At 40.7% G+C, this 26,549-nt stretch overlaps 1 protein-coding gene across 4 annotated transcripts in view; it reads right to left on the reverse strand.

Moving 5' to 3' along the window:
• EMSY (EMSY transcriptional repressor, BRCA2 interacting) overlaps positions 1-23,464 on the reverse strand; it is a 53,990-nt gene extending 30,526 nt beyond the window's left edge. For all 4 annotated transcript variants that reach the window (XM_045021412.1, XM_045021397.1, XM_045021404.1 and 1 more), the window contains exons 1-8: positions 23,336-23,464; positions 20,917-21,025; positions 13,890-13,989; positions 13,265-13,339; positions 10,637-10,812; positions 8,924-9,076; positions 4,662-4,921; positions 591-867 (exon numbers count right to left, since the gene is read on the reverse strand). In XM_045021412.1, coding sequence (XP_044877347.1) covers positions 591-867; positions 4,662-4,921; positions 8,924-9,076; positions 10,637-10,812; positions 13,265-13,339; positions 13,890-13,989; positions 20,917-20,986 — 1,111 coding nt within the window. In that variant the 5' untranslated portion in view covers positions 20,987-21,025; positions 23,336-23,464. The remainder of the gene's footprint in view (positions 1-590; positions 868-4,661; positions 4,922-8,923; positions 9,077-10,636; positions 10,813-13,264; positions 13,340-13,889; positions 13,990-20,916; positions 21,026-23,335) is intronic.
• Between the last annotated feature and the right edge of the window lie 3,085 nt (positions 23,465-26,549).

Consider the following 26,549-nt stretch of genomic DNA (forward strand, 5'->3'; position numbering starts at 1 on the left):
ATTGGCTCTTTTGGTCAGGTGCCTTCCTTTACCTGTGGACTTTTTTTTAACCCTTTACAGGTAAAGCAAGTAGAGAACAGCAACTAACAGGGATTTTATAGCTAACCGGCTGGCTGGGTGTCCATAAAAGGGAGCTACTCCCCCACCCCCTTCATTATCACAGGGAGTGTTTTAAAGGTCAATACAAGTCAGTTTGCGGTTACACGTTTTTAATACCGCAGTTAAGTTACCTTCACAGTGGAAAGCTGTATAATATTTTCTGGCAAGATTCACTTTGGAACTATACAATTTGCATATATTAATTGTTGAGGGGAAGAGAAGAAATCTGGATTAAGGATTTGGTTATAGAATACAGTGGATTGGCTGCATTGAGAATCAGATGCATACCTATTGTTTTCCATGCACTTTACAAAGTATATGTACTGAGATTAGCAGCAAACAAATCTGTCTCAAACAAAGGAATGTGTGGTCTGCTCAATTAACATTTAAGCAGTAAACAGAATCATCAAGCAGGCAGGGAAATAAAGGAAGCTCAAATAAGGGCTACTATACCAGTAAAAATAACTGGTTTTGATAAATAACTGTCATACCTTGTGCTACCGTTGACATAACCACTGACGGTGTTGATGACACCACAGCAGTCACAGCAATGGTATTTGGAGTGGAAGAGGGAGTGGAACAGTTGCTGCCGCTACTGCTGCTACTGACCAAAGAGGACTGAGAAGCTGTTATAACCACTGGTTGCTTCTGAGTAGTTGAGGCAATGACGGATGTTGGAACAAGCTTAGTGACTGCTGCGTAGTTGTGAGACTTGGAGAGAATGTTGGGTACAAATGTTGAACTTGGAGAGGTGGTTACTATGATCACCTGAAACAATAAAAATTAATTAATCAATCACATGTGTTTAGAAGTTTTATAGCAACTTAGTAATACACTACACACACACGCAATCGTATTTAGTTTTAGTGCTCTTAGTTTAGAGTTCATTTGCAGATCTGAATACACTTGCCAGCAGCAAATAAAAAGTTTCTCTTAGTTGGAGGCAGGGCAGCTAATCCATCACTTTCTGAAGGGACTATATTTTCATTTAAAATGGATACGTTTTTGCTTTTTGGTTATGAAGAAAACAGTATGTATGTGACTAAAGTAGTGTTATCTGATGTTGCTGACAAATTGAAACAAGACAGGTGTGAAATGTCTCAGTTCATCACACTGGGGCATAAAGTCTGAAGCCTGACTATCACCATCACTCAAAACTGCTCCATTTCTGGAATTTCAGGAGGGTTTTAACCATCACTCTCCCAAACCTGCACATATCCCAAGACCTGGCAACGAGAAGCATAAATTCTTTCTTTAATAACCTATTTAACTGTTTGCCAACAGTTGATCATTTAGCTATATGGATCAAAACCTATTTTTTAAATGATTATTACATTTCTCATCAGTGCAATAAAGTTTGCCCCTCCCTAATACTTATCAGTGAACCACCCATTTTAGGGATCAGAAGCAATTTATCCGATAATCTATGGATGTTTTAAAGATAGATAGGAAATTCCTCCTCTCGGGGCACCACTTGTCTGCAGATAAAAAAATGCTGTACCTAGTGAATTACAATTGCACCTGACTGATCACTGAAATACCTAGAATTCATTCTGACCTTTCAAGAGAAAGATTTTACTCCTATGCAATTGCCTGGTTTGAGAAACTAATTGTTTTATGATCTGCATACACATACATAATATATACACATAACATTTTGTTTTGATCTTACTGTGTATGTGCATACACAATATACTGCATGCTATATATTACATATATACATACAAGTTAAAACAGAAACATATATTGTATAAGCCACATAAAACCTAAGGAATACTCATCTGTCCTATACAGTGGGACACTAGAAAGCAGAATATTCCTCTAAAGTACAATTATTAAGGAGTGAGGGTCTGAGCTATTATACTTTTTAGATATTATTTTGTCACATATGTAAAGAATCTAGTGAGGAATACTGAAATTGTATAGCATCCTTTCACTGGTAAAAGGTTATTTGATTAGCTGACCGACAGTAAATTATTCAGATTTTTAAGAGGAACATCTGTTTATTTTGTTAAAGACATTTATTGAATATATACTGAAGCTAATCTTGGCAGTTTTGAGAAATGCCAAAAATTTGGTCAAGAGATATTGAAAAAAGACGCGAGGGTAACAGTTGCCACTGGACTTGACTAGTAAGAGTAGTTAACTAGATTGTCCTCCTTTGTATAAAGCTTTATGCAATAGAAAAATGGAAGAGCATTGACATCTTTCAGTGGAATCTATGAATTTTCCTCCACTCTACTGAAATATCACCACAATCCTGAAAACTGTTATAAAAGAATTCAAGAACCACATTCCACATCACTTATTGTTTAAAGAACTGCATATCAAATTCAAACCTAATCCCAAACCTCAGTAATTCTTTAAAATTACTAAAGTAGCATTATCGCTTTGGTTGGAAAGTATGATATACAAACTCAATTTAAAAGAGTATCACAATAAGAAATTATGCAATATGCAAATACTACACTTCCTATTAGAACAAGTTTAGATCTTGTCGTTGTGTATTAGCATGGGACCTGAGTGAGATTTCACTTAAACTGAACTGTGCATATAAAGCAAAATGAGAAATATTATCTGTTGGAAGGTTTTTGAGAACAAGTGACAAATACCTTTCTGCAAAGGCCTGAGTGAAAGATATAATTAACAGTATTTCCATTTTCAAAAAGATGGCACCTATTGTTCCATTCAGAAAGGACAGTGAATCATCAGATTGTAATAGCTTAATATCCTATCTTGTGCCTGTACCTTTCCTTTGCAGGTCTATTTCATCTTGAATTACTACATCCTCCTCTATAATCTATGCTTTTCAATTTCATTTTGAATACAGACGATACTAAAGCACAGGCTAAAACTTTATTTACAGAGTTCAAAGCACCTGCTCTGAAAAAGGAATAAGATGTATAAGTAGTATGGATAATAATATGTATGAGTACACCAAGCCCCGAACTGTACTAAATGTAACTAGCTTGAAGAATAAACAATAAATTACCCCAACGCAAAACTTGTGTTCATCCCGACAAATGTTCTGTCACTGGTTAAACTAGACTTTAATCTAAATAATATTTGCTGCATGGAAAGCAAGACCTTATATTTGATGTGCTCATGCTCATTTGCATGCCATTATCCAGAATGTTTTTCCAGCAGACATTTGTTTGAGCAGTGATACTTCTGGAGTTCAGGGAACTAAATGAAAGCATCCCCTAACTTTACACAACTGAACAGACATTATGGAAGGCCAGGAATAAATGCACTGCATACTAAAATGTAGGAAGTTACTGCACTGAACTAAGTGTCCAAAATCAGGACATGGGAAGTGTGCTAATCCACATAAAGTTAGAAAGTAAATCTGAGTCTAACACAAAGATTATGGTGGTGAGTGGGGCTCAAAAGTCAAGAATCTCTCATCTGAAAAATGCTTTCTAGAGGCTAATCTAAATCAATACTCTGTGTCAAGGTCAAATTAATCTCTCATGTAAATCTACTGAAATCAATAGATACGCCAAAAATGAACTTGGTTTCCACTGTCACTATTGTGTTTAAATTTAAATAGGATTCATTTATTTTAGTTAATTAAAATACATCCAGCCAATACTCTGGACCCACAAAATCAAAAACAAAATGTCATTTAGGACCAGTCCAAAATCTAAAACTCTCTCCCCAAAAGTCTGAGAGAACAAGTAGGTCTTGCAGTATGATCTGGAAATCAACAAATGCAGGATCCATTTAAAAAATATTCTACAGCTGAGGATTGCTTGCCTCCAGCCCCATTATGGTCAAACATGGCACTGTTAGTTTGAGTACCTAGGCTGATCTCAACTGCCACAATACTATGTAAAGGGAGTAGAATGAAAAGGAAAACAACATCCCCACAATCTCTGTTCAGATCTAGCAACAAGTCCTGCTGGGCCAAAGAGAGATCTCAGGCCTCCTGGAGGCATGATTTCCTACACAAAGTAGAGTGGGCCATGGAAAGACCAAACCCAGTTTTCTGGAGTCTTACTACTGCAAAAATAGAATAATTTTAATTAAGGAAAAGAGAAATAAGAAAGATTACCTTTGACCACAAGTTGTTACCATCTGATGGCTGCTCATTGGCCTATGTGATCCAGTTCTCAGTGGACTAGTGCCCATATCACAAAACCCAACACCACAAAAGGTACTAACTGGCAACTTGTTGGCAGTCTCACCAGAGAGGCCAATAATTGAATGAGCATGGAGACTAAATTCCCTCTCATCCCTAGAAGGGATCCCTTCAGGTCAGGGTTGATGCACATTGGTGGGGCAGTGTGGGGGAAGCTTGCACTCCCACTGCCTGTGCTGTACCTGTTCTGTGGATAAAAAGAGGGCTTCAGTCTCCAGGACTGTCAATCCAGGTCCCTTCACACAAAGGCGCACTAAATTCACATAAGATTTTTGTTTTAAAAAGAGGGATTATCTTACCCAAAGAACAATCCTTAAAATATAGCTTGACACGTTTGTAGAGCAGAAAAGCTAAATATTATGTTTTATTCACTGACGGAAATACAATTACATAATGCTTGGCAGATTCCCCCACATACCTTCTGTGTTGTTGTGTTTGTCGTCTGTGTTGAGGGTTTAGTGAACGTTATTTTCACGGGAGACATGTGTGGCGGTAAGGAGTTGGCAATGCTCTGCATGATATTACTCATCTTGGGGCTGCCACTTACAGGCACCGTGATAGTTTTAGTGACAGGAGTGACAGCCTTCGGGACTTCTTTCAGAAGAACAGGGGAGGAACTAGAAGAGTTAGTTCGTCGCCTTTTACGGGGCTTTTCATCATCATCTGAGCAGCTGACACCTGGAAGAACAGGACTTTTCAATTATATAGTGCTTTTCATCTGACCATCTCTCACTGCTTTCTAATAACATTAAGTGCTTTCTAACAACATTAAGCTTGTTAAGTCCTACATCCATTTTCAAATGGGAAAATACAAGGCAGAGAGAAGATAAAACCTTCCAAAGGTCACAGCAAGTCCATGACAGACCTGAGAACAGAATCAGCTGTTCCAATTCCCTCCCACAGATCACACTTGCTGTCATAATACTGAATTTCTCTTAAAAAAAACAAACAACCAAGGGTACTGAGTAATTTTGCAGTTTAATTCCGGATAAGAAATTAAAAGAATGTAACAGCCAATGTTGGGGTTTTGCTAGTCTGTGTAAAAATGGCACAAGTTACACTAATGAGACTGCATATGTGTGAGGGGGGTGGGGAGACATTTTTCAAGTGCATTCCTATTCAGAATGCCACATTCACCTTTTCCAGCAGTTATTATGGCAATTATACAAATGTAACTAATATTTCCCCCTTGGCTTCGTCACACCATGCCCCCCTTATCCCTTGTGCCTTCTTTAATGCAACCCAGTATACTTGCAGCAGCATCCCTTTCTCCTTCAAATAGCTTCTGAAGATCTATTTATCAAATGATGCATTCCTGCTGCCAAGACCACATCCCACTTTGCCAACTTGTGCCTTTAGCAGTTTGAAGCAGTGACTATTTTAGCACATTTTACTCACTGTATGCCAAAAAGCAAAACTTTTACCAATTTGCAATCCTGCAAAAGAAACTTTTTGCCTCAAAAAAGTTTCTTCACCCCCACAATCACCCACCTCAGGTACAGAAAATATATCTGCTGTAACACTCCGCTGAACCACTGACACTAGCTTTCTAGAACATGCTCTTTTGACCTTGATAAGCAGTATGGCACAACTTTCATAAAACACTAGACCTTGTCCAAGATTCTCTTACTTCAACTGGCCAAAAGGGTCACAGAATGTCAGACATTAATATGCATGGATGTGTATTGTAACCACCTTTGACAATACCTCATACAGGCATGATGCCATGCTTATGGGCAATCACATAAATCAAAGGTGATGAGTTGAAAAACACACTCAATGCCTTCAGTTCAACTTTGTACAAGATGGCTGGAGATACTCATTCTCAGACCCTCATCTTGCAAAAGAAAATTAAATCTGCTCTCAGCAAAAATTCAAATGCAAAAAATTGAGGGATTGGCTGATTTAGGGGATTGAGATTTTTTCATCCTTGTATCATTTGTTTGAATCCAGACCAGTCCTACAGTCATTACTAAGGCTATGATTGTGTCATGGAAATTTTCAGTAAAAGTCATGGACACGTCATGGGCAATAAACAAAGGTTCACATAAGCTGTGACCTGTCCCTGACTTTTACTAAAAACGTCCATGACAAAATGGGGAAGGAGGAGGGTCCAGCATCCTGCCCTGCTGTGGCTGGGAACTGCGGTCCCTGCCGGGCCCAGTGGCTGGGAGCAGGAAGGGACCCCCGCCCGCAGCGGCTCAGGAGCTGCGGGGGAATCCCCCGCCGCCCGTGCATAGGCTGGGGAGCTACGGGCGATCCCTCCCCCCTCCCACTCCGTCTGCGGGACTGGGGACCGCTGGGGAGCTCCCACCACCCCAGGCGGCGGGGGTACCTTGCAGCTCCTGGCCACCATCGGCAGTGGGGTGCCCTGCAGCTCCCAGCCACTGTGAGCTGAAGTCATGAAGGTCTACGGAAGTCACGGATTCCGTGACTTCCACGACCTTCGTGACCAAATCGTAGGCTGAGTCATTATTATGTGATGGTATTTTTTTTAAGGTTTAGATTTCAGTTGTTTGAGCTAAGAGAACATCCATTTTTCTAGATCTTACATCTGAAACAATGTACCTTTCTATAGTAGGTAGGGCAGACTGATTTAAATCCAACTGATTTATAACTACAAGTAGGAAATCTTGATTTAAATAATCAATTTTAATCTCCATTTGCATTTGTACTTTTTAATTATTTTTCTAAAGAAAGGTTTATTCTCACTGGTTGATATAAGCATTAAAACATGTTGATTTCCCACCAAATAAAAACCTTTAGACTAAATTTGGTATTTTTTTTTCCTAACCAGGAGGATATACTATATCTGTACATGTATTTTAGTATTCATATAGCTTAACATACATTTATTCAAATTCTTCTTTTTTTTTTTTTTTTTAAATGTTAGAAAATGGTGAATTGATGCCATTCTTATGTATTAGGTGGTAATTTGTACCTGGCATTTGTGTCACGCTGCACTTGAATGGAATTTGGGATTAAATTAAAACTGTACAAAAGCAGCATTTTTAAATTGTTTCTTCGTTAAATAAAATTACCTTAAAATGTGCTGGATACATAAGAAAACAAGTTTACCAAAACATGTTTTTCATTTTAAACAGCTTGTTTCTGGTCACTGTGGGCCAAATATTGCAAAGATGTTTACATGCTTTTCTAAGGTGATTTCAGTAAGAGTTAGCAGCCTAACCTGCTTAGGCCTTTTTGAATATCCCAGCAGACACTTACCTGCATCTTCAGGTGCCTAAATACCTTTGAAAATCTGACCTGATATCCTTCAAGTATTTAGAATTATTCTCATCATCTCCCACTTGGCTTTTATTCTTAGACAAACTTTCCTCCTTTTTCAACTCCCAATCATTTTCTCAATATTGACTGAACTAGTCAAAATGAAGAAAAGATTCTCTCTGCACCTGCTAATTACTTTTGGTTTCAGTTTAGTTACAGCAAAAGCTTTTCTGGAAAATGTAAATCGCATTCACTCCATTATAAAAGACTGAAAATAATAACAGATAATGACTTAATTACATTACATTACATTGTGACATTTATAAAGCTTGAGTTGACCCCAAAAGTTGTTTCCTCTCTGATTCTGTATGTAATTAAAAGCAAAATAAAAATTTGAGGAGGGCTCATTGATGCAGCATATTTTTTTATTTAAATTATTTCAGTAGATTATAGCTCATTTACACCTTAACACAGGTTATCAATTTCAAATTTAATTTTAGATAGGTTTATTTTTAAACAAAAATATATATACACATTTAAATAAAAAATCTGATTTAAATTAAAAAAATCTGATTTCTGATTATTTTATAGTCATCAATTTTTATGCACCCTGATAGCAGGAATAGTCAAATGATGTAGTTGGTTTCTAAGCCAGTACTTCCCAACACACAGCAAAACTGTGGTAGTATGCAAGCCAGAGCACTGTGCAAGTAAATGATAATAGAATCCCTAGGTGAGGTTAGTTGTGTAGTTTGTTTAGAAGTTCAGCTACTGCTCAGAAAAAAACAGCAGGAAAACTATATTATTTTAAATGTATATTCTTCTGGTAATATCCACAAAGGCCAAATCCTTAGCTGATTTACATCAGGTAAGGCTTTGGCCCTTTACCTTGACATGCCATATCACTTGCTGCTTTAGGGCACATGAGTGCTTGTAGGAAAATGATATTCCTAGAAATTCTCCTGCTCATCTGAGAAGGGAAAAAGGGTTTCTCCTCCTTCCCACAAATGATAAATGATTGCACTGTAGGCCAGGTGCATACTTTGGGGAAGAGGTGGAAGGGAAACTTTCCTCTGAAGCATTAGGTATGACCACATCAGAGGCAAAATTCCGAACTAGATGGACAAATGATCCACTATTGCATGGAAATTCCTAGGTTTTATTTTTCATACTTTGCACTTCTGTTAACCCAGACATCAAAATATCTCAGAGTATTTTTCAATCAATGAATTGAGCCTCAACATACCCTTATCAGGAAGGGAAGTATTAGTCCCACTTTAACATCTTTGTGCCTTAGTGTATTTATCAGTAAAGTGACTTGTCCAAAGTCACACAGTAAACTTGAGGCAGAGCTGGGTTTAGAACCCAGATTAGCTGGCTCAGAGTCCTGTGCTTTAATCACAAGACCATCCCCTTCCTGTTTTGTTAATCAAAGTTACTGGTATCACTTACTTTTGACGTAAACAGTACTTCCACTTGGCAAGACGACTACATTGGAGGCTGGACTGGCAGGTCTGGGGGACTTCACTGTTGCTACACTGCCACTTGGAACAGGGGTAGATGTTGGGGTTGAAGTGGTACTTGTGTAGGAATAGCAAACCACCACTGAAGAGGAGAGAAGACACCTTCCACATAACTAAAGTAAAGAATTCCATTATCCTAGCAATATTTTGACAGCTTTGAAGATAAATTAAAGCTTAAGGCTTATTGGGTCATTATCCACATCCTTGCCTCTGCTGTCCTGCTACTGTGGAGTGCTGGCCGCTCTGACTCAAGAACGACCATAGAATTAGCGGCTTTCAAAGCAGATTTTAAAATGTTTTTTATTTGAGAAGACCTTAAAGACACCATTGATATTATTTTCTTCTCTACTGATTGTGTGTTTTACATCATAGTTTATCTTGTATGTGTTTAGTATTTTAATTAACTTTGTTTTAATGTGCTTAGGACTCTTGTGTAGATCAGTGATATAAATATAAAATTGTTACTGCATTGTGCTCACTGGCATGTCAGTCCTAGAATCAATCTGAAAACCCTCTTTAAATTAAGACAGATTAATGTCTTTTAAAATGGTTTTCCTTGTTTAATTGCTGTAACACTGATGTTTACAAGTAGTAGTAAGAGAAAGCAGGTGGTATACTGTTTCCCAAATCTGTCAGAAAAAAACTAATTCGAGAAGTGTTAGGTTTTCTGTAACTGTGTAAATATACTGTAACTAAACCCCTAAAACAAAATAAAATAAAACTTTGCAGCTTAGATGGCATAGGGGGTATGGGGAGGATGGGGGAGGCATCTTTTGACTTGTTAATTTAGTACGTTTGATGTGGAGGGACAAAATAAGAATGGATATCCACATCATTTTTGCAAAGTCACTTTTCTGAATATCACTATACCTTAAAGGGACCTGTAACAACTTCTTTATTTCTTTCATTTTTAGTAATTTAACTTTGCACCATTTATAACAACTGCCACGCTTTACATCTTCAAAACATTTAGAACGTATGCGGTTTACATTTTTGCCGCTTTCTTGGCATAGACAGTAAACCAGTCAAGTTCCTTTGTGCTTTTAGTCAATTTCATATTCCGGTTCCTAATGCACTAGCACAAGGGTTCTCAAACTTCACTGCACCACGACCCCCTTCTGACAACAAAAATTACTACCCGACCCCAGGAGGGGGGACTGAAGTCTGAGTCTGCCTGAGCCCGCTGCCCTGGATGGGGGAGCCAAAGCCAAAACCCAAGGGCTTCAGCCTCTGGCAGGGGGACTGTAACCTGAGCTGTGCCGCCCTTGGGCTTCAGCCCTAGGTGGCGGGGCTCAGGCTTCAGCCCCGGATCCCAGCAAGTCTAAGCTAGCCCGGCGACCCCATTAAAATAGGGTCACAACCCACTTTGGGGTTCCGATCCAGTTTGAGAACCGCTGCACTAGCACAATACTACATTTAGGTTGCAAAAATTCCAAAAGGGACTGCAAATCCAATCAGATTTCATGAAAACATTTCTATTAATATTATATGAAAATGAAAGAACAGGGTTTTTGTTTGTTTGTTTGTTTAAAATATAACCTACACACTTTGGATCTAAGCTAGCTGACAGTGTCCCTTTAAAATGTGCAATTATTCTTCTCACAGCGTCACTACTTGCAGTAAGATACTGGGATTCCCTCACCTTCTTTGTTCCCAGTTTCTGCAGGAACTGGAAGAGATGAATTGTGCTGAATAGCTGCATTGGCAACAGCATTAGCTGTTACAGTAAAGGCTGTTTGTGGAACCAGCCGTGGCATCAGCGGTACCAGTCGACGACCTTCTATAGACCATTCTGAAGAGCTGTTCGGTCCAGACATACTAAACAGAAATGCCTATTATGTGAAAGTGTTCTCTTATCCAGCATATTTACTGACTAAATATGCTTTTCCAATAGAGAAAAGCTACTAGATAACAGGATTTTTCTTCTAGTGACAACCTAGAATATGTACAGTAAATCATAACTAAAAAGGCAGTCTTGCAAATTAGTGCATATTATACTCCTCGAACTAACTAAAAAATCAGAAGCACAATGTTCATGAAACAGCCATCAAACTAAGTGTGCTGTAGAAATAATCGTTTATAAGGCAGATCTCATTCTACTTAATTAAAAGTATTCTAAGCCCAATAACAATAGCCCAAACAAGACTGCAACATGTCAAATGACTCAGCCCGTGCATTTCACTTAACAGAGGCCAACTACCTGGTCTTAACTTCCAATTAGCCTCAATGTTTGAAGACAAAATAGAATACTTAAGAATCATGTTATCCCCTTTTTCTGCTGGGCAGAAATGCTTCTGTTTTGTATGACCATTTCACTGAATCAATGAAGCCAGAACTGTAGACTATAATTTTCAATTAGAGTTTCATTTGATTTATTACCACATACTGAAGAACTACTTTTAATTCTGGCTAACAGTACTAAGTAACTAGTAAAAAGAGCAGCACTAATTAGTCCATCTATTTCTCAGTTAGACCCAGATTTGTTTCAGCATCTTCCATAAATTTTCATACAGTACTTACTGATTAGCATCAGTTGAGGTAAAATTTTAAATTTTTTTGTTGAAAATAACTGCAAACATGAGTTTATATTAAGAGTGCTAACTCCAATATATCTAACGGTAACACTGCACTTTCCTAGCATCATTAAGAATTAATCCGCATCAGCCAAATGGGCTCTCCGCTACATTATTTCTCAGCGAGAAAGACAGAAAAGAGATTTTTAAAAAGATATGGCATTCCATAAACTAGCACCTCCTTTGGGTTTCCTACTATGTGTCCTAGATTTTAATCCCCTTGAGGCAGAAACTGCATGAGTTTTGCAAATGGCTGACATCATCATCATTTAACAGGAAATTCAATTTAAGAAATCAATCCTGATTGTTTCAATACATACGCTATTCCTTATTCACTTTTTTTTTTAAAGAAAAAAAAATCTAAACTGCTATGCTATGTAGTTGTCTAATAGAACAGACTATTTCCAAGCCTTTAAACCTGAAACTTTTGAATGACAGTTTACAAAAGAATATGCCACTTTTGGTGAGTCATAAATATTGCTAACTGATATGATAGGCTCCTTATACATGATTATTTTATTGTTTTTCCCCTATAATTTCAGAGTTGTAAGATTCACATTTAAAATCTATAGCTGTTCTATTATGTTCACTTATGAAAATAAAGAGAAATTCTTATACTCTAGCTGAACATTAAATAATTTAAGGCATTTCTTTCCCCCTTAAAATAAAAATCTCTCAAGCCATTTATTTCATTCTGAAAACTACTTTTATATACTAAGAGTACTAAGTATCTCACTTAAAGATAAGTGAGCACCAGTTTTCTCTCCCAATCATGCGGTCTTTGGGGAAAAAACTGTAGGGAGCCAGCTAGAGACTGAAACTGACACAACAGCTGCAGAAAGCAGTTCAACCATGTCCTGCTGAACTGGGGGATAAATATGGCCCAGCCAGGCCACACTTCCCTCCAGAACTGAGACCCACCCCTGAGAACTCCCCACTCCTCAAGGAACTAGGACCCACAGGGAATCCCCTTCTCCATAGCAATTGTGGGCTTTGGGAAAGAAAACGCAGCGAGGGGCCAGCCAAAACTGAAGCTGCCACAACAGCTGCATATGGCAGTTTAAGCAGGGACCAATGGACAGTGATGACAGACTTTCTGAAATTTTCACTCCAAACATTTTCCTCAGTGCTGACTGCCTGTTTGCTCCACCCTCTCTGACCCGATCCCTCAAGGTCACCAAAGATCCTTTATCCTTCCATTTAGCTAATACCCTCCTAATGTAACCCCATCAAAAGGATTTAAACAAAACTAAAATCATGGCACAAACATGACGTTTGCAGCCATCACATTGTTCACCCTCCATATACATTATATCAGTTTCCCAACCTTCTGTTTGGTCTTATCTATTTAGACTGTAAGCTCTTCAAGGCAGGAACTCTCTCTTATACTATGTTTATATACAACACAATGGGGCCCGATTTTCAGCTGGCTCCTAAGCACTACCTTAACGAACAAAACACTGACTTGTTAACTGCAGATTTAAACAACTTCCACACATTTTCCTATAGTACATACGACAGATCTGCAACAGTTGAGGGTATAGTTATATGTACTACTTCAATAGTCAGCTGTGTTATCCCTTCAAGGTTGCTAGTGGTTTAAAATTTAGTATTTGGTTTAAAAGATAAAGGACTGCCCAATGGCAAGACTATTTGCTGCCTTATGGAAGTAATGTGCAGTACGATTAATAGCTTACTTATGCGCAATAGTTGTTAGCCGTTCATCATTTACGGCTCTCCGAACTTCAGCACGATGGCGCTCAGTTGAAATGCTGTCAAAAAAGAAAGCAGCCAATATATTTTAGATATGGAAAGACAAATATATTTATCTGATCCCGTTAGCGAAAATGAAAATGTTAGAAACAGCTCCACTCTGGTGGATGGAGGGGTCAGCATTTACATTTTAGAGATTGCCACTTGCTTATCTCTCCTGTGGCAGTGGAAATAAAGTATTTTATTATTCAGAAGGTAAAAGAAATAATTCTCTGGCCTAGAGAATAGAAAGGATTTCCCCACAGTTACTAGAGATTACATTAGCGGTTACATGGCAGGATTTCCAATTCTGGGTTGCAATCTTACAAGGATGGAAGTAAGGAAAAAAATTTCATTTGCAAGATAAGCAAATGTGACCAGGAATCTTTGAAAGAAAAATAAATATGGAATTCCCACTGTATTGTTTCTGGAGTCTCTTTTCTGATTATGAATTCATTTTAAGAACAGAAGATGCCTCTGGTAGGAAGTGTATGCAATGCTTTTAAAAGAAAACAGGCCATAAACCAATTATAAACTCACCACATTTACCATAAGTAGAGTGAGGTTTACCTAAGCACTTTGGAGAGTTCTCCAAGAAGGTCTTTCTTATCCTTGGTAAGGTCCCCCTGTGCACGCAAGGCACTAATAACTCCAGCATATGCCTCCAGTTCTAAGGAAATATAGAAATATGATTAGCTCTTAACCATTAACAGCAAAAAGGGAATAATAAAATCATGGGTTTAAAGACAATAGATTTTCTATTAATGTATTAACATCTTATTAAAAAAAGGAGTACATAAGAACAGCCGTACTGGGTCAGACCAAAGGTCCATCCAGCCCAGTATCCTGTCTACTGACAGTGGCCAATGCCAGGTGCCCCAGAGGGAGTGAACCTAACAGGTAATGATCAAGTGATCTCTCTCCTGCCATCCACCTCCATCCTCTGACAAACGGAGGCTAGGGACACCATTCCTTACTCATCCTGGCTAACAGCCATTAATGGACTTAACCTCCATGAATTTATCCAGTTCTCTTTTAAATTCTGTTATAGTCCTAGCCTTCACAATCTCCTCAGGCAAGGAGTTCCACAAGTTCACTGTGCGCTGTGTGAAAAAGAACTTCCTTTTATTTGTTTTAAACCTGCTGCCCATTAATTTCATTTGGTGGCCCCTAGTTCTTGTATTATGGGACTAAGTAAATAACTTTTCCTTATCTACATTCTTCACATCACTCATGATTTTATATACCTCTATCATATCCCCCCTTAGTCTCCTCTTTTCAAAGCTGAAAAGTCCTAGCCTCTTTAATCTCTCCTCATATGGGACCCAGTCCAAACTCCTAATCATTTTAGTTGCCTTTCTCTGAACCTTTTCTAGTGCCAGTATATCTTTTTTGAGATGAGGAGACCACATCTGTACACAGTATTCAAGATGTGGGCATACCATTGATTTATATAGGGGCAATAATATATTCGCCATCTTATTCTCTATCCCCTTTTTATTTATAAAGGATGTTTGCTTTTTTGACTGCCTCTGCACACTGCGTGGACATCTTCAAAGAACTATCCACGATGACTCCAAGAACTTTTTCCTGATTCATTGTACTAAATTAGCCCCCATCATATTGTATGTATAGTTGGGGTTATTTTTTCCAATGTGCATTACTTTATATTTATCCACATTAAATTTCATTTGCCATTTTGTTGCCCGATCACTTAGTTTTGTGAGATCTTTTTGAAGTTCCTCACAGTCTGCTTTGGTCTTAACTATCTTGAGCAGTTTAGTATCATCTGCAAACTTTGCCACCTCACTTTTTACCCTTTTCTCCAGATCATTTATGAAATAAGTTGAATAGGATTGGTCCTAGGACTGACCCTTAGGGAACACCACTAGTTACCCTTCTGCATTCTGAGAATTTACCTTTTATTCCTACCTTTTGTTCCTGTCTTTTAACCAGTTTTCAATCCATGAAAGGACCTTCCCTCTTATCCCATGACAACTTAATTAAGAGCCTTCGGTGAGGGACCTTGTCAGAGGCTTTCTGGAAATCTAAGTATACTATGTCCACTGAATCCCCCTTGTCCACGTTTGTTGATCCCTTCAAAGAACTCTAATAGGTTAGTAAGACACTATTTTCCTTTACAGAAACCATGTTGACTGTTGCCTAACAATTTATGTTTTTCTTTGTGTCTGACAATTTTATTCTTTACTATTTTTTTTACTATAATTTGCCCAGTACTGACATTAGACTTACCGGTCGGTAATTGCCGGCATCACCTCTAGAGCCTTTTTAAATATTGATGTTACATTAGCTATCTTCCAGTCATTGGGTACAGAAGCCGATTTAAAGGACAGGTTACAAACCATAGTTAATAGTTCTGCAACTTCACATCTGAGTTCTTTCAGAACTCTTGGGTGAATGCCGTCTGGTCTCGGTGACTTGTTAATGCTAAGTTTATCAATTAATTCCAAAACCTCCTCTAGTGACACTTCAATCTGTGACAGTTCCTCAGATTTATCACCTACAAAAGTTGGCTCAGGTTTGGGAATCTCCCTAACATCCTCAGCCGTGAAGACTGAAGCAAAGAATCCATTTAGTTTCTCCGCAATGACTTTATTGTCTTTAAGCACTCCTTAAAGGGGGGAGGGATAGCTCAGTGGTTTGAGCATTGGCCTGTTAAACCAAGGGTTGTGAGTTCAATCCTTGAGGAGGCCACTTAGGGATCTGGGGCAAAAATTGGTCCTGCTAGTGAAGGCAGGGGGCTGGACTCGATGACCTTTCAAGGTCCCTTCCAGTTCTAGGAGATTGATATATCTCCAATTATACTATATATAAATACTACTATACTTTTGTATCTCGATCATCCAGGGGCCCCACTCTACGAGAGACTGATGATTCACAGCCATTTCAGCAAGTTACTCTGCCATATACAGTTGTTATATGTAGCATATTTTGTTGTGATTTCACAGCAGTTTCTCTAGAAAGCAGTTTAAAAGACTATGACTAGGTGCCACAAAGACCAACTCTGCAAGCACACACGCGCTCCCACGGACACCAGTAGGAGTGCCACACGCAGAGGGACTTGAAAGATCAGGCCCTACTTTTGTAAAGTACTATGTAATTTTCCAGGAGTAAATGAAATATTTATAAGATCTTTAACAAAACTCCATAGGAAAGATGGAATTTAGTTGGGATTGTTTTCAAATGTGCATTACTTTGCATTTATCAATACTGAATTTCATCTGCCATTTTGTTGCCCAGTCACCTAGTTTTGGGAGATCCTTTTGTAGCTCTTTGCAATCTGGGACTTAACTATCTTGAATAGTTTTGTATCTGCAAATTTTGCCATCTCTCTGTTTACCCCTTTTCCCATATCATTCATGGATATGTTGAATAGGACTGGTCCCAGTACTGACCCCTGAGGGATACCACTATTTACCTCTCTCCATTCTGAAAACTGACTTTACTCATGAAAAAGTTACTTCTATCAAAAGAAAAACTAATCTTCCCTCTAACATTCCTTTTTAATGAGGGGAAGACAGCTTTTTAGACTGTCATATAAATTTTGTTGTCCATGTGTCTTGCTTAATTTCCATAACATATGTAACTATTTAAAGCAGAAAAGAATGCTATCACATTGAAGCAACGAGAAACACTCAGATCTCTAATGTGCAACCAATACATCAAAGACAATGAACTGACTGAACACTGAAAAATGATTAACATTATACTTTAGCTTACAGAAAATGCTGAAGAGCAAAACATGGACATACCACTCAGTCAAAATATATAATCCTAATATCATGGGGCACATCTTTCATATAAGTGGTGTTCCATCATTAAATTGAAAATATTATAGCTGAGAGCCTGTTGACATTCATATAACCCTGTTTTTACGCCATACATTGTTTTAATATGAACTGGTTTGGAACTTGCCATATAAATTGTCAGCCCAATTTATCAGTGAATGATTTACTGTTCTAGTTATTTGAACATTTCACACAAAAGTGTGACTGAAAGCCTTGTTTTAAATTAGCAATCTAAACCCTTTCCACACTACACATAGCTATACAGACCAACAAAATCAAATCCCAGTTAACATAAAAATAAGTATTAATAGGGACAGAAACAATAACAAAAAAGACTGACTAGAGCACAAATAGCAGTCAGGTAATAGCTGCCAAAATAAGCAAGACTTGTTATTTGTATATTGTTTTCAAAAGCTGTCAGCGAGTGAGTCCAGTGGACTCAATTTACACAACCAGAGAACCATGCCCCAAACAATTCCTACACCCACCCCAGTTCTGACTAAACCTAGGGGAAAACAGAGAAGACCCACTTTAGTCAACCATAACCCCTAAACCAGGACATTGGGCAGACAATAACTGCTTAAGTATTTAAGGCTAGGATGATGAAGCCTTTTATATACCAGTCCAATTGTTGTCTTTAAAGTCAACATTTGCTAAGGTACCACAAGGTAATATAAGAGATACGACGATATTTTTCTGTGTTTAGACTATGAAGTTACTTTACCCGGTAATCACTAGATGTCTGAATTAAGGTTGGTTTTGTTTTATGGAGAGCTACTATAAATTTAAAGGTCTTATGTTTTAGCATCTTGGCAGACAGTGAAGATCACAGGACAGATGTAAAGCAGTGCACACTGGAAAACATAATCCCAACTATACATATAAAATGATGGGGTCTAACTTAGCTGTTACCACTCAAGAAAGATCTTGGAGTCACTGGGGATAGTTCTCTGAAAACATCCACTCAATGTACAGCAGCAGTCAAAAAAAAGCTAACAGAATGTTGGGAATCATTAAGAAAAGGCTAGATAAGAAGAAAGAAAATATATTGACTCTATATAAATCCACGGTACACCCACATCTTGTATATTGCGTACAGATGTGGTCACCCCATCTCAATAGTGATGTATTGCACTTGGAAAAGGTTCAGAAAAGGGCAACAAAAATGATTTGGGGTATGAAACTGCTGCCGTATGAGGAGAGATTAATAAGACTGGGACTTTTCATCTTAGAAAAGAGACAACTAAGGGGGGATATGATAGAAGTCTATAAAATCATGACTGGTGTGGAGAAAGTAAATAAGGAAGTATTATTTACTCCTTCTCATAACACAAGAACTAGGGGTCACCAAATGAAATGAATAGGTAGCAGGTTTAAAACAAACAAAAGCAAGTATTTTTTCACACAACGCACAGTCAACCTATGGAATTCTTTGCAAGGGGATGTTGAGAAAGCCAAGACTATAACACAGTCCAAAAAAGAACTAGATACGTTTATGGAGGATAGGTCCATCAATGGCTATTAGACAGGATGGGCAGGGATGGTGTCCCTAGCCTCTGTTTGCCAGCAGCTGGAAATGGGTGATGGGATGGATCACTTGATGATTACCTATTCTGTTCATTTCCTCTGGGGCACCTGGCATTGGCCACTTTCAGAAGACAGGATACTGGGTTAGATGGACCTTTGGTCTGACACAGTATGGCCATTGTTATGTAACCACCTTTCTCACTCCTATCCCTAAATAGTACAGACAAATTGTAACGTACAGTCTCTGATCAGTCAAGGGAAATCCAGTTAAATGGCCAAAATAAGGTATAAAATTAGGTTTAACAAATGAAAACAAGCAAATTCAAACTTAAGGCTGCCACTTCATCCCATATTTCATGCTTCCTCAGCTATGTACTGCAAAGGACTCAGGGCAGTGCTAGATATCACATTAAGATATGATTTAAGTATTGACACATTTTTCTAAAATCTGCTATGGTGTTTAATTTACTATGGAGTATCTGAGCCTTGCAGAGTGTTCTAATGGACAGAGCACTGGACTGGAAGTCAGGAAACATGGGCTATATATGTTTTGCTCTACCACTGACCTGCTTTGTGACCTTGCTACAGGGCAAGTCACTTTACCTCTCTGTGCTTCCATTTCCCCTCCCTTGTCTATCTTGTCTATTTAGACAAAGTTCTTTCGGATAGTATACGCCTCTGTCTCTGTTTGTACACTTGCAATCTCAGTTAGGGCCTCTAGGTGCTATCACAGTACAAGTAATAAATTTTTAAATAAAAATAATGGTTCAGATTCTATACTCAATGTGCTGTCTCTTAAAAACAGAACCCCCTCCCCCAGATAACCGAGCAAGATGAGAGAAAATAGTTTCAACCCCTTTCTCTCAGCTAATAATAAAGTTTTATAGCATAACCTGGGGACCTCAAAGCACTTTACAAACATTAACCTTCATGCCTCTGATGCAAGGTATGTAGTACAGTACTTCATCTTTTTTAATAGATGGGTAAAATAAAGCCCAGAGAGGTTAAGTGATTTGCCCAAGGTCACATAGGAAGTCAGTAGAAAATCTCAAATATCTAATCTCAACTCCCTCTACTGTGTTCAACCACTAGACTATGTTGCCTAAATGAAAGTCTGAAAAGAAAACTAAGATCTTTCTTCTTCCAATACTAAAATGCTATTAAAAGCTATTAAGTATAGTTGCCTTACTACAGGGGTAGGCAACCTATGGCATGCATGCCGAAGGAGGCACGTGAGCTGATTTTCAATGGCACTCACACCGCCCGGGTCCTGGTCACCGGTCCAGGGGGCTCTGCATTTTAATTTAATTTTAAATAGAGCTGCTTAAACATTTTGAAACCTTGTTTACTTTACATACAACAATAGTTTAGTTATATATTATAGACTTATAGAAAGAGACCGTCTAAAAAGGTTAAAATGTATGACTGGCATGCGAAACCTTTAATTACAGTGAATGAATGAAGACTCGGCACATCACTTCTGAAAGGTTGCCGACCCCTGCCGTACCACAGATGCATGTTATTACGGATATAACACCCAGAACCCTTCTTACTGATAGCCCTTTTCATTTGGGCAAAGCATCCAGAATTCGATGCATGGCTACAGCAATTCAATAGGCTCCTAATGTTATGACCATTAAACTAATTGAGGAGATTGTTTTCACATCTCCCAGCCAATTCCTGTCCTCCTGTAATTGAAGATTGGAAATATTGTATTGTGGGACATTTTCTTTCATTGAGTATCTGCATTACAGTAGTTTTACTGATGTAAATCAAACCACTGTGACAACTAAACATTAGGGTAGCATTGCAAGATTCATTTTGACCTTCATATGTTTTCTCTGTATAAAACCAAAAAAGCAGGTAGGAAATTAATCAGATATGTGGAGATAGCAAACTGAGGAGTTACTCTCTTTTGACAGAAATGTCTCCTATTACACATTAATGTGCATGAAAACATCATAATTTGCAGTGTAGGTACCATCCAATTAAAATGGTTCTATGAAATTAGGTGCATAACCAGCTCTATTCATTGAATCCATAAAGAGCATCCAAGACTACCAAATACTACCAAAGCAAGTTCTGTGAAAAAACTGACACCTACTGATCATTTTCTGTATCTTATAAGTTGATTGCAAACATATGAAAGTGTTTAATGAAGACAGTGGGCTGGTGATTCTTTAAACAGAGATAGATACACAAAGTCCCAGCAGCCAGTGGGATAGAGGAAGCAGAGACCCACAAATTGCATCTCACTGTACCCAGTTTGCGAAGAATCCTCTTGCATTCATCCCTGCTGAGATCCAGAAGGGTTGGCCACACAACAGGCATTCTTTTTCTGTCTTTGTGCTCCCACAGAGCTCAACCTCCCTGAAAAAGAATACAAATACTCTAAGTACAAGTCCATACTCTACATCTCGCAATTTGATTAGTGCAACCTCTCCCTTCCTCCAGCCTGCTCAGAACTTCACCAAGGTCATCTTCCTTTCCAGTCACGTATTCCCCTGCCTGAACCCCTGCAAAAGGCGTCATTTCACTATAACAGAATTCTGCAACTTCACACCAGCCATTGACTTCCTATAGCCATTTCCTCAGACTAGGTCTACACTTGAAAATTATACTGGAATAGCTACATCAGTCAGAGGTGTGAATAAACCACTGTAGCTATGCCAACATAACCTCCATGTAGACACAGCTATGTCAATGGAAGGGTGCTTCCACTGAGGGAGCTAATGTTCAGGGAAATGATGTTCCTACATTGACAGAAAAACCTCTGCTGTCAGTATAGGTTGTATCTACATTGTGGGGCTATGGCAGTATAGCTCTACCAGAGTAACTATGCTAGTATAGTCTCTTTAGTGTAGACACACCTGAAGGTCATCCTAGCCTCTCTCCCAAGAGCTGCCTATATCTTTCTCAGACCTTCTTTCATGCCATGCTCGCTCTTACATCTGGAACTATCTCTGAATTGATGTACAAGTCCCCTCCCTCTCCTTATGCACAGAGCATCTATTATAGGAAGTCTTCCAGCTAGTGACTATACAACCCATGGGGCTGTATTTGTCATTTGTCTGTTATGTTGCAGAGTGGCAAAAACATCATGAACATTTACTTGTCCAGGCACAATATAGGCACAGTATCTAACTTGTCCAACCACATCTTGACAATGATGAAAACCACACTCATTAGAATGATTTTGTCCACCCACTAAAAAAATTACTGGCCAGAGGCAAACAGGTTAATAAGACTTGTGCAAGACCGTGACAATACTTGTAGTGCACTTGGGCCGTTAGACTGAAGCGCCACAGAGCAGTGATTACGGTTCTGTGTTTAGCAACACGAACAAAAACAAAGCAGAGATCGCATCCCACACGTTGCACGAGATGATCTCGCAGAGCACACACAGGAAACTGTGACAGCCAGACCAGGATGCACCTACCCCCACTCCAAAATTCATTGTGCCTATTATCACTATCCTGTAATTGTTGGCTTTAGTGAAAACAAATGATCCCATAAACAAACAAGAAGACATGATGGTCAAGAGGTGGGTGGGAGCTTAGTTACCCCCAGTACACCCGCCCCGCCAAGATGGAGGAAGTGAAATGCCGCCTCTGACCTCCATACACTGGGGGAAGGAATAGGAATAGCTCCTTCTACCCCCAGCTGACAGAGCTGCTGCCGCTTTCCTCAGCCCAAGGTGGGGACCGGCTGAGTGGGGGAGGGGTGGAGCACACAGCACCCTCAGGCAAGGGGTGGCGGGGGGAGATACACTATCGCCCCCCTTCTCTCAGCTGGGCTGGGGGCTCCGTGTGTGGGAGAGCTCAGCTCACTCCTCCCTCAGCGGAGAGAGACGGGTGCTGGGGGGGGGGAAGCACAGCTCCCTCCTCCCTCAGCCAGGGGGTGTTGTGTGGGGGAGGGGAGAGGGGGACACAGCTCCCTGAGCCAGGGGGTGTTGTGTGGGGGAGGGGAGAGGGGGGCACAGCTCCCTGAGCCAGGGGGTGTTGTGTGGGGGAGTGGAGAGGGGGGCACAGCTCCCTGAGCCAGGGGGTGTTTGTGTGGGGGAGGGGCGAGGGGGGCACAGCTCCCTCAGCCAGGGGGTGTTGTGTAGGGGATTGGAGAGGGGGGGCACAGCTCCCTGAGCCAGGGGGTGTTGTGTAGGGGATTGGAGAGGGGGGCACAGCTCCCTGAGCCAGGGGGTGTTGGGTCGGGGATTGGCGAGGGGGGGCACAGCTCCCTGAGCCAGGGGGTGTTGTGTGGGGGAGGGCAGAGGGGGGCACAGCTCCAACAGCCAGGGGGTGGTGTGTGGGGGAGGGGAGAGGGGGGCACAGCTCCGTCAGCCAGGGAGTGTTGTGTGGGGGAGGGGAGAGGGGGGCACAGCTCCCTGCTCCCTCAGCCAGGGGTTGTTGTGTGGGGGATTGGAGAGGGGGGGCACAGCTCCCTCAGCCAGGGGGGCACAGTTCCCCCCTCCCCCAGGCAGAGGGCCGGACGGAAGCCTCTCGCTCAGCCCGGGAAAGGGCAGGCTCATCCCGGTGAGAGGACGCTCCGCTCTCCGCCTGCCGGGCGGGGGGAAGCCGGAGCCGCTCACTCCTGCGTCTTTCACTGACGTGGACACGGCACCAAACAAGCCCGCGGAGGGGGGAGTCGCCCTCCCGCCCAAGCTCCCGGGCGGAGGGAACCCACCTGCCCGGCCGTTCCGGGAACATCTAAAGGCTCCTCAGCGGCAGAGCCCGCGTAGCTTCGGGTTTGTTTAGTGGCGGCGGCAGGCAGCTCCGTCCAGCCAAGATGGCGGCAAAACAGCAGCCCGCATGCGCGGCCGCGCGGGGCAGTGTGGGAATTGTAGTTTCCCCTCATCGGCGCCCTGTCCACGGCCCGCTTCGGACGTCACGACGTACGTCCGGCCGTGGCGCGAGACAAGGGGCGGGTCAGGCAATCAAACCAACGCTTCCAAGATGGTGGCCGAGGGCGGCGCGCGGGGCCCGCCTGGGAGGTGTAGTCCCTTTGTGTGTGACAACGGGGCGAAGAGAGCAGCCTTCCGCCCCGCCCACAGACTTGGAACTCACTACGGAGGGCGAGAGGGGGCAGACGTGCTGGTCGCGTTTCGCGGCTCGGCTCAGACCGGGGCGAGCTACAAAGCGAATTGCAACCTGTTTTCCCTGCACCCAGCGCCCTTGTCAGGGGGCTGCAGTTGGCACCCAGGGGTGAAGCACACCCAAGTGCTAACCAGAGCCCTCTGCATAACTGAGAGAGGAGCTGCGTTCCTGGGGGATAGGGTGACCAGCTGTCCCGATTTTAGGGTCTTTCTCTTATATAGGCTCCTATTACCCCTCACCCCCGTCCCGATTGTTCACACTTAGTGGGGGACACTGAAAGGCTGTCAGACTGGAGTAGGGGGATACGTGCATTGCAGTGTTGCCAGCACTTAGTTCTGTCCCAAGTCTTGTGATAGTTGTGCACCTTAAACCCTCCGCGCCTGGAGTCATTATGACTCTCCGCTTTCATTTTTTTAAAAAAAAAAAGTCCTCATTGCTAAAGAGGAAAACTCCACCACCAGAAGCAAATAAAAAGAACTCTGAATTTATTTTTTAAAATCTCAAGATTTTTAAGTTTGTCTCATGATTTTGGGTGGGCCTGACTTGTGGGTTTTGAAACTTTGGGGCTCGCAATACCGCTTTGGTCATATGGTTTTTCCTTTATCTCCGTGTTTATAGGTTTTAGGTTCATGGGAAATTTTGGGTACTTCTGACAACTTTACACTATTTATAATAAAATATGTGTTCTGTGAATGTTGAATCACCCTCAGTTGTGTAAGTGGTATGGGCAAAAAGTCTGCACATACCCCTCTCCTATGCAAACAATAAGATAAGACAATTTCTTTCCCTTCCCCTCCCCTGCCCTCCCCACCGCCCCAAAAACCAGATCCAGATGTGCTCCATTCTGTGGTCTCCATGTGCCGATCAGCTGTGAATACAGTGACCATATAATCCCAAAAGCCAGGAATGTTTTCAGATCCTCATCCCAGATATGGAGTGACTCAGGCCTCAGCTAGGGGCTATGCCTACTGTGGGGAGATGCAGAGGCAAACCAATACAATGGAGATAATTTAAAACTTTATAAAGGAAAAACACAGAAATTAGGCAGGAACAATAATATATTATACATAATAGAATAATATAAAATAAAATACTTGCTTAGGAAAATGAACTATAAATTACCATCATTATAAAAGAAGTTTTTTCTAAAACATTCTGAGTCACCCCAAGGGAATCAACTCCTCCTCTCCCTGGCTACAAAGTTCAGCTTCACCCCTGCTGTCCTGCTTCCACCTCTATCTGGCTTATGATGCTCCTTTGCTTTGACACTGTGATAACCAGACCTTTATCTAACAGGTCCACCTGTGAAGTATAGCCCTTGATCTGGAGGGCCACACCCATTCTCCAAGCACCCAAACTGTATTTCCCTTTGTCAGCATCCCAACAGTCAACCTCACTGGTCATAGGCTCTGTGTCCCTTGCAGCCAGACTACCTGCACATGGCCTTTCATGGTCCAGCTTCTTTTAATGCAACTTCCTCTGGCCAAGCCCCTTTTCACCCCAGCACAGTCTCTTTTCACCTTCTCTAACCAGTTTCCAACTACCAACTCCTGGGGGCAGATTCTGAGCTCCTCTCGTTGGCTATTTCTTTCCTCAAAACAGCATTCCAGGCTGCTGTACCATAGCTGCAGCAGGTGCGAATGCCAAAGCCAGAGTTACTACACTTATTTTAAAAATAACTTTTTCTTGGCTTTGTAACTTCCTACAGGCTGGCCACATGGAGGAGCAGCTGCAAGGTCACTTGATATGCTTCACAATACTGCCAGGAAAGATACTCAGGTGGAAGGGCTAGAAGAAAAACATTATCTACAGAAAAATGTTACAGACAGAGAAAAAAAAAGTAAATCGTATTAGAAAAGAAAAAGTCTGCAGAAGGGGTGACTGTAGCTCAGTTTGTGCTTGCATTTTATAGCAAGAAAGAAAAAAAATCATTTCATATATGGCTTCCAGAATGTAAGAAACAATTGGAAATTTTCTGAGGTGAAGACAAGGTGGAGAATGTGATTTGATTTGATACATCTATTTCCAGTTCAGTTAGTGCTATTATTTTCACCTCAAGGTAGCAGAGACACTTGGATCTCACCTATGGGGTCCAATATTCCATAGTGGATCACAAGCTAAAAGGAAACATTATTCTGGGATGTATTAGCAGAAGTGTTGTGAGCAAGACTCAAGAAGTATTTCTTCCACTCTACTCTGTGCTGATTAGGCCTCAACTGGAGTATTGTGACCAGTTCTGAGCGCCACATTTCAGGAAAGGTGAGGACAAACTGGAAAAAATCCAGAGAAGAGCAAGAAAAATGATCAAAGGTTTAGAAAACATGACCTATGAGGGAAAATTGAAAAAAGTGGGTTTGTTTAGTCTGGAGAAGAGAAGACTGAGGGGGCATATGATAATAGTTTTCAAGTACATAAAAGGCTGTTACAAGGAGGAGGGAGAAAAATGTTCTCTTTAACCTCTGAGGATAGGACAAGAAGCAATGGGCTTAAATTGCAGCAAAGGTGATTTAGGTTGGACATTAGGGAAAACTTCTTGTCAGGATAGTTAAGCACTGGAATAAATTAGCTAGGGAGTTTATGGAATCTCCGCCATTGGAGATTTTTAAGAGCAGGTTAGACAAACACCTGTCAGGGATGGTCTAGATAATACTTAGTCCTGCCATGAGTGCAGGAAACCGTACTAGAAGACTTGTTGAGGTCCTTCCAGTCCTATGATAATATGATTATTGAATACCAGATCCTCACCTATAATTTCATATTGTTCTCTCCAAGTTTATGAACCTCTTGGATTCTAAAAAACAAGA

This window comes from Mauremys mutica, chromosome 1 (genome assembly GCF_020497125.1).
Source record: "Mauremys mutica isolate MM-2020 ecotype Southern chromosome 1, ASM2049712v1, whole genome shotgun sequence".
NCBI classification, from domain to species: domain Eukaryota; kingdom Metazoa; phylum Chordata; order Testudines; family Geoemydidae; genus Mauremys; species Mauremys mutica.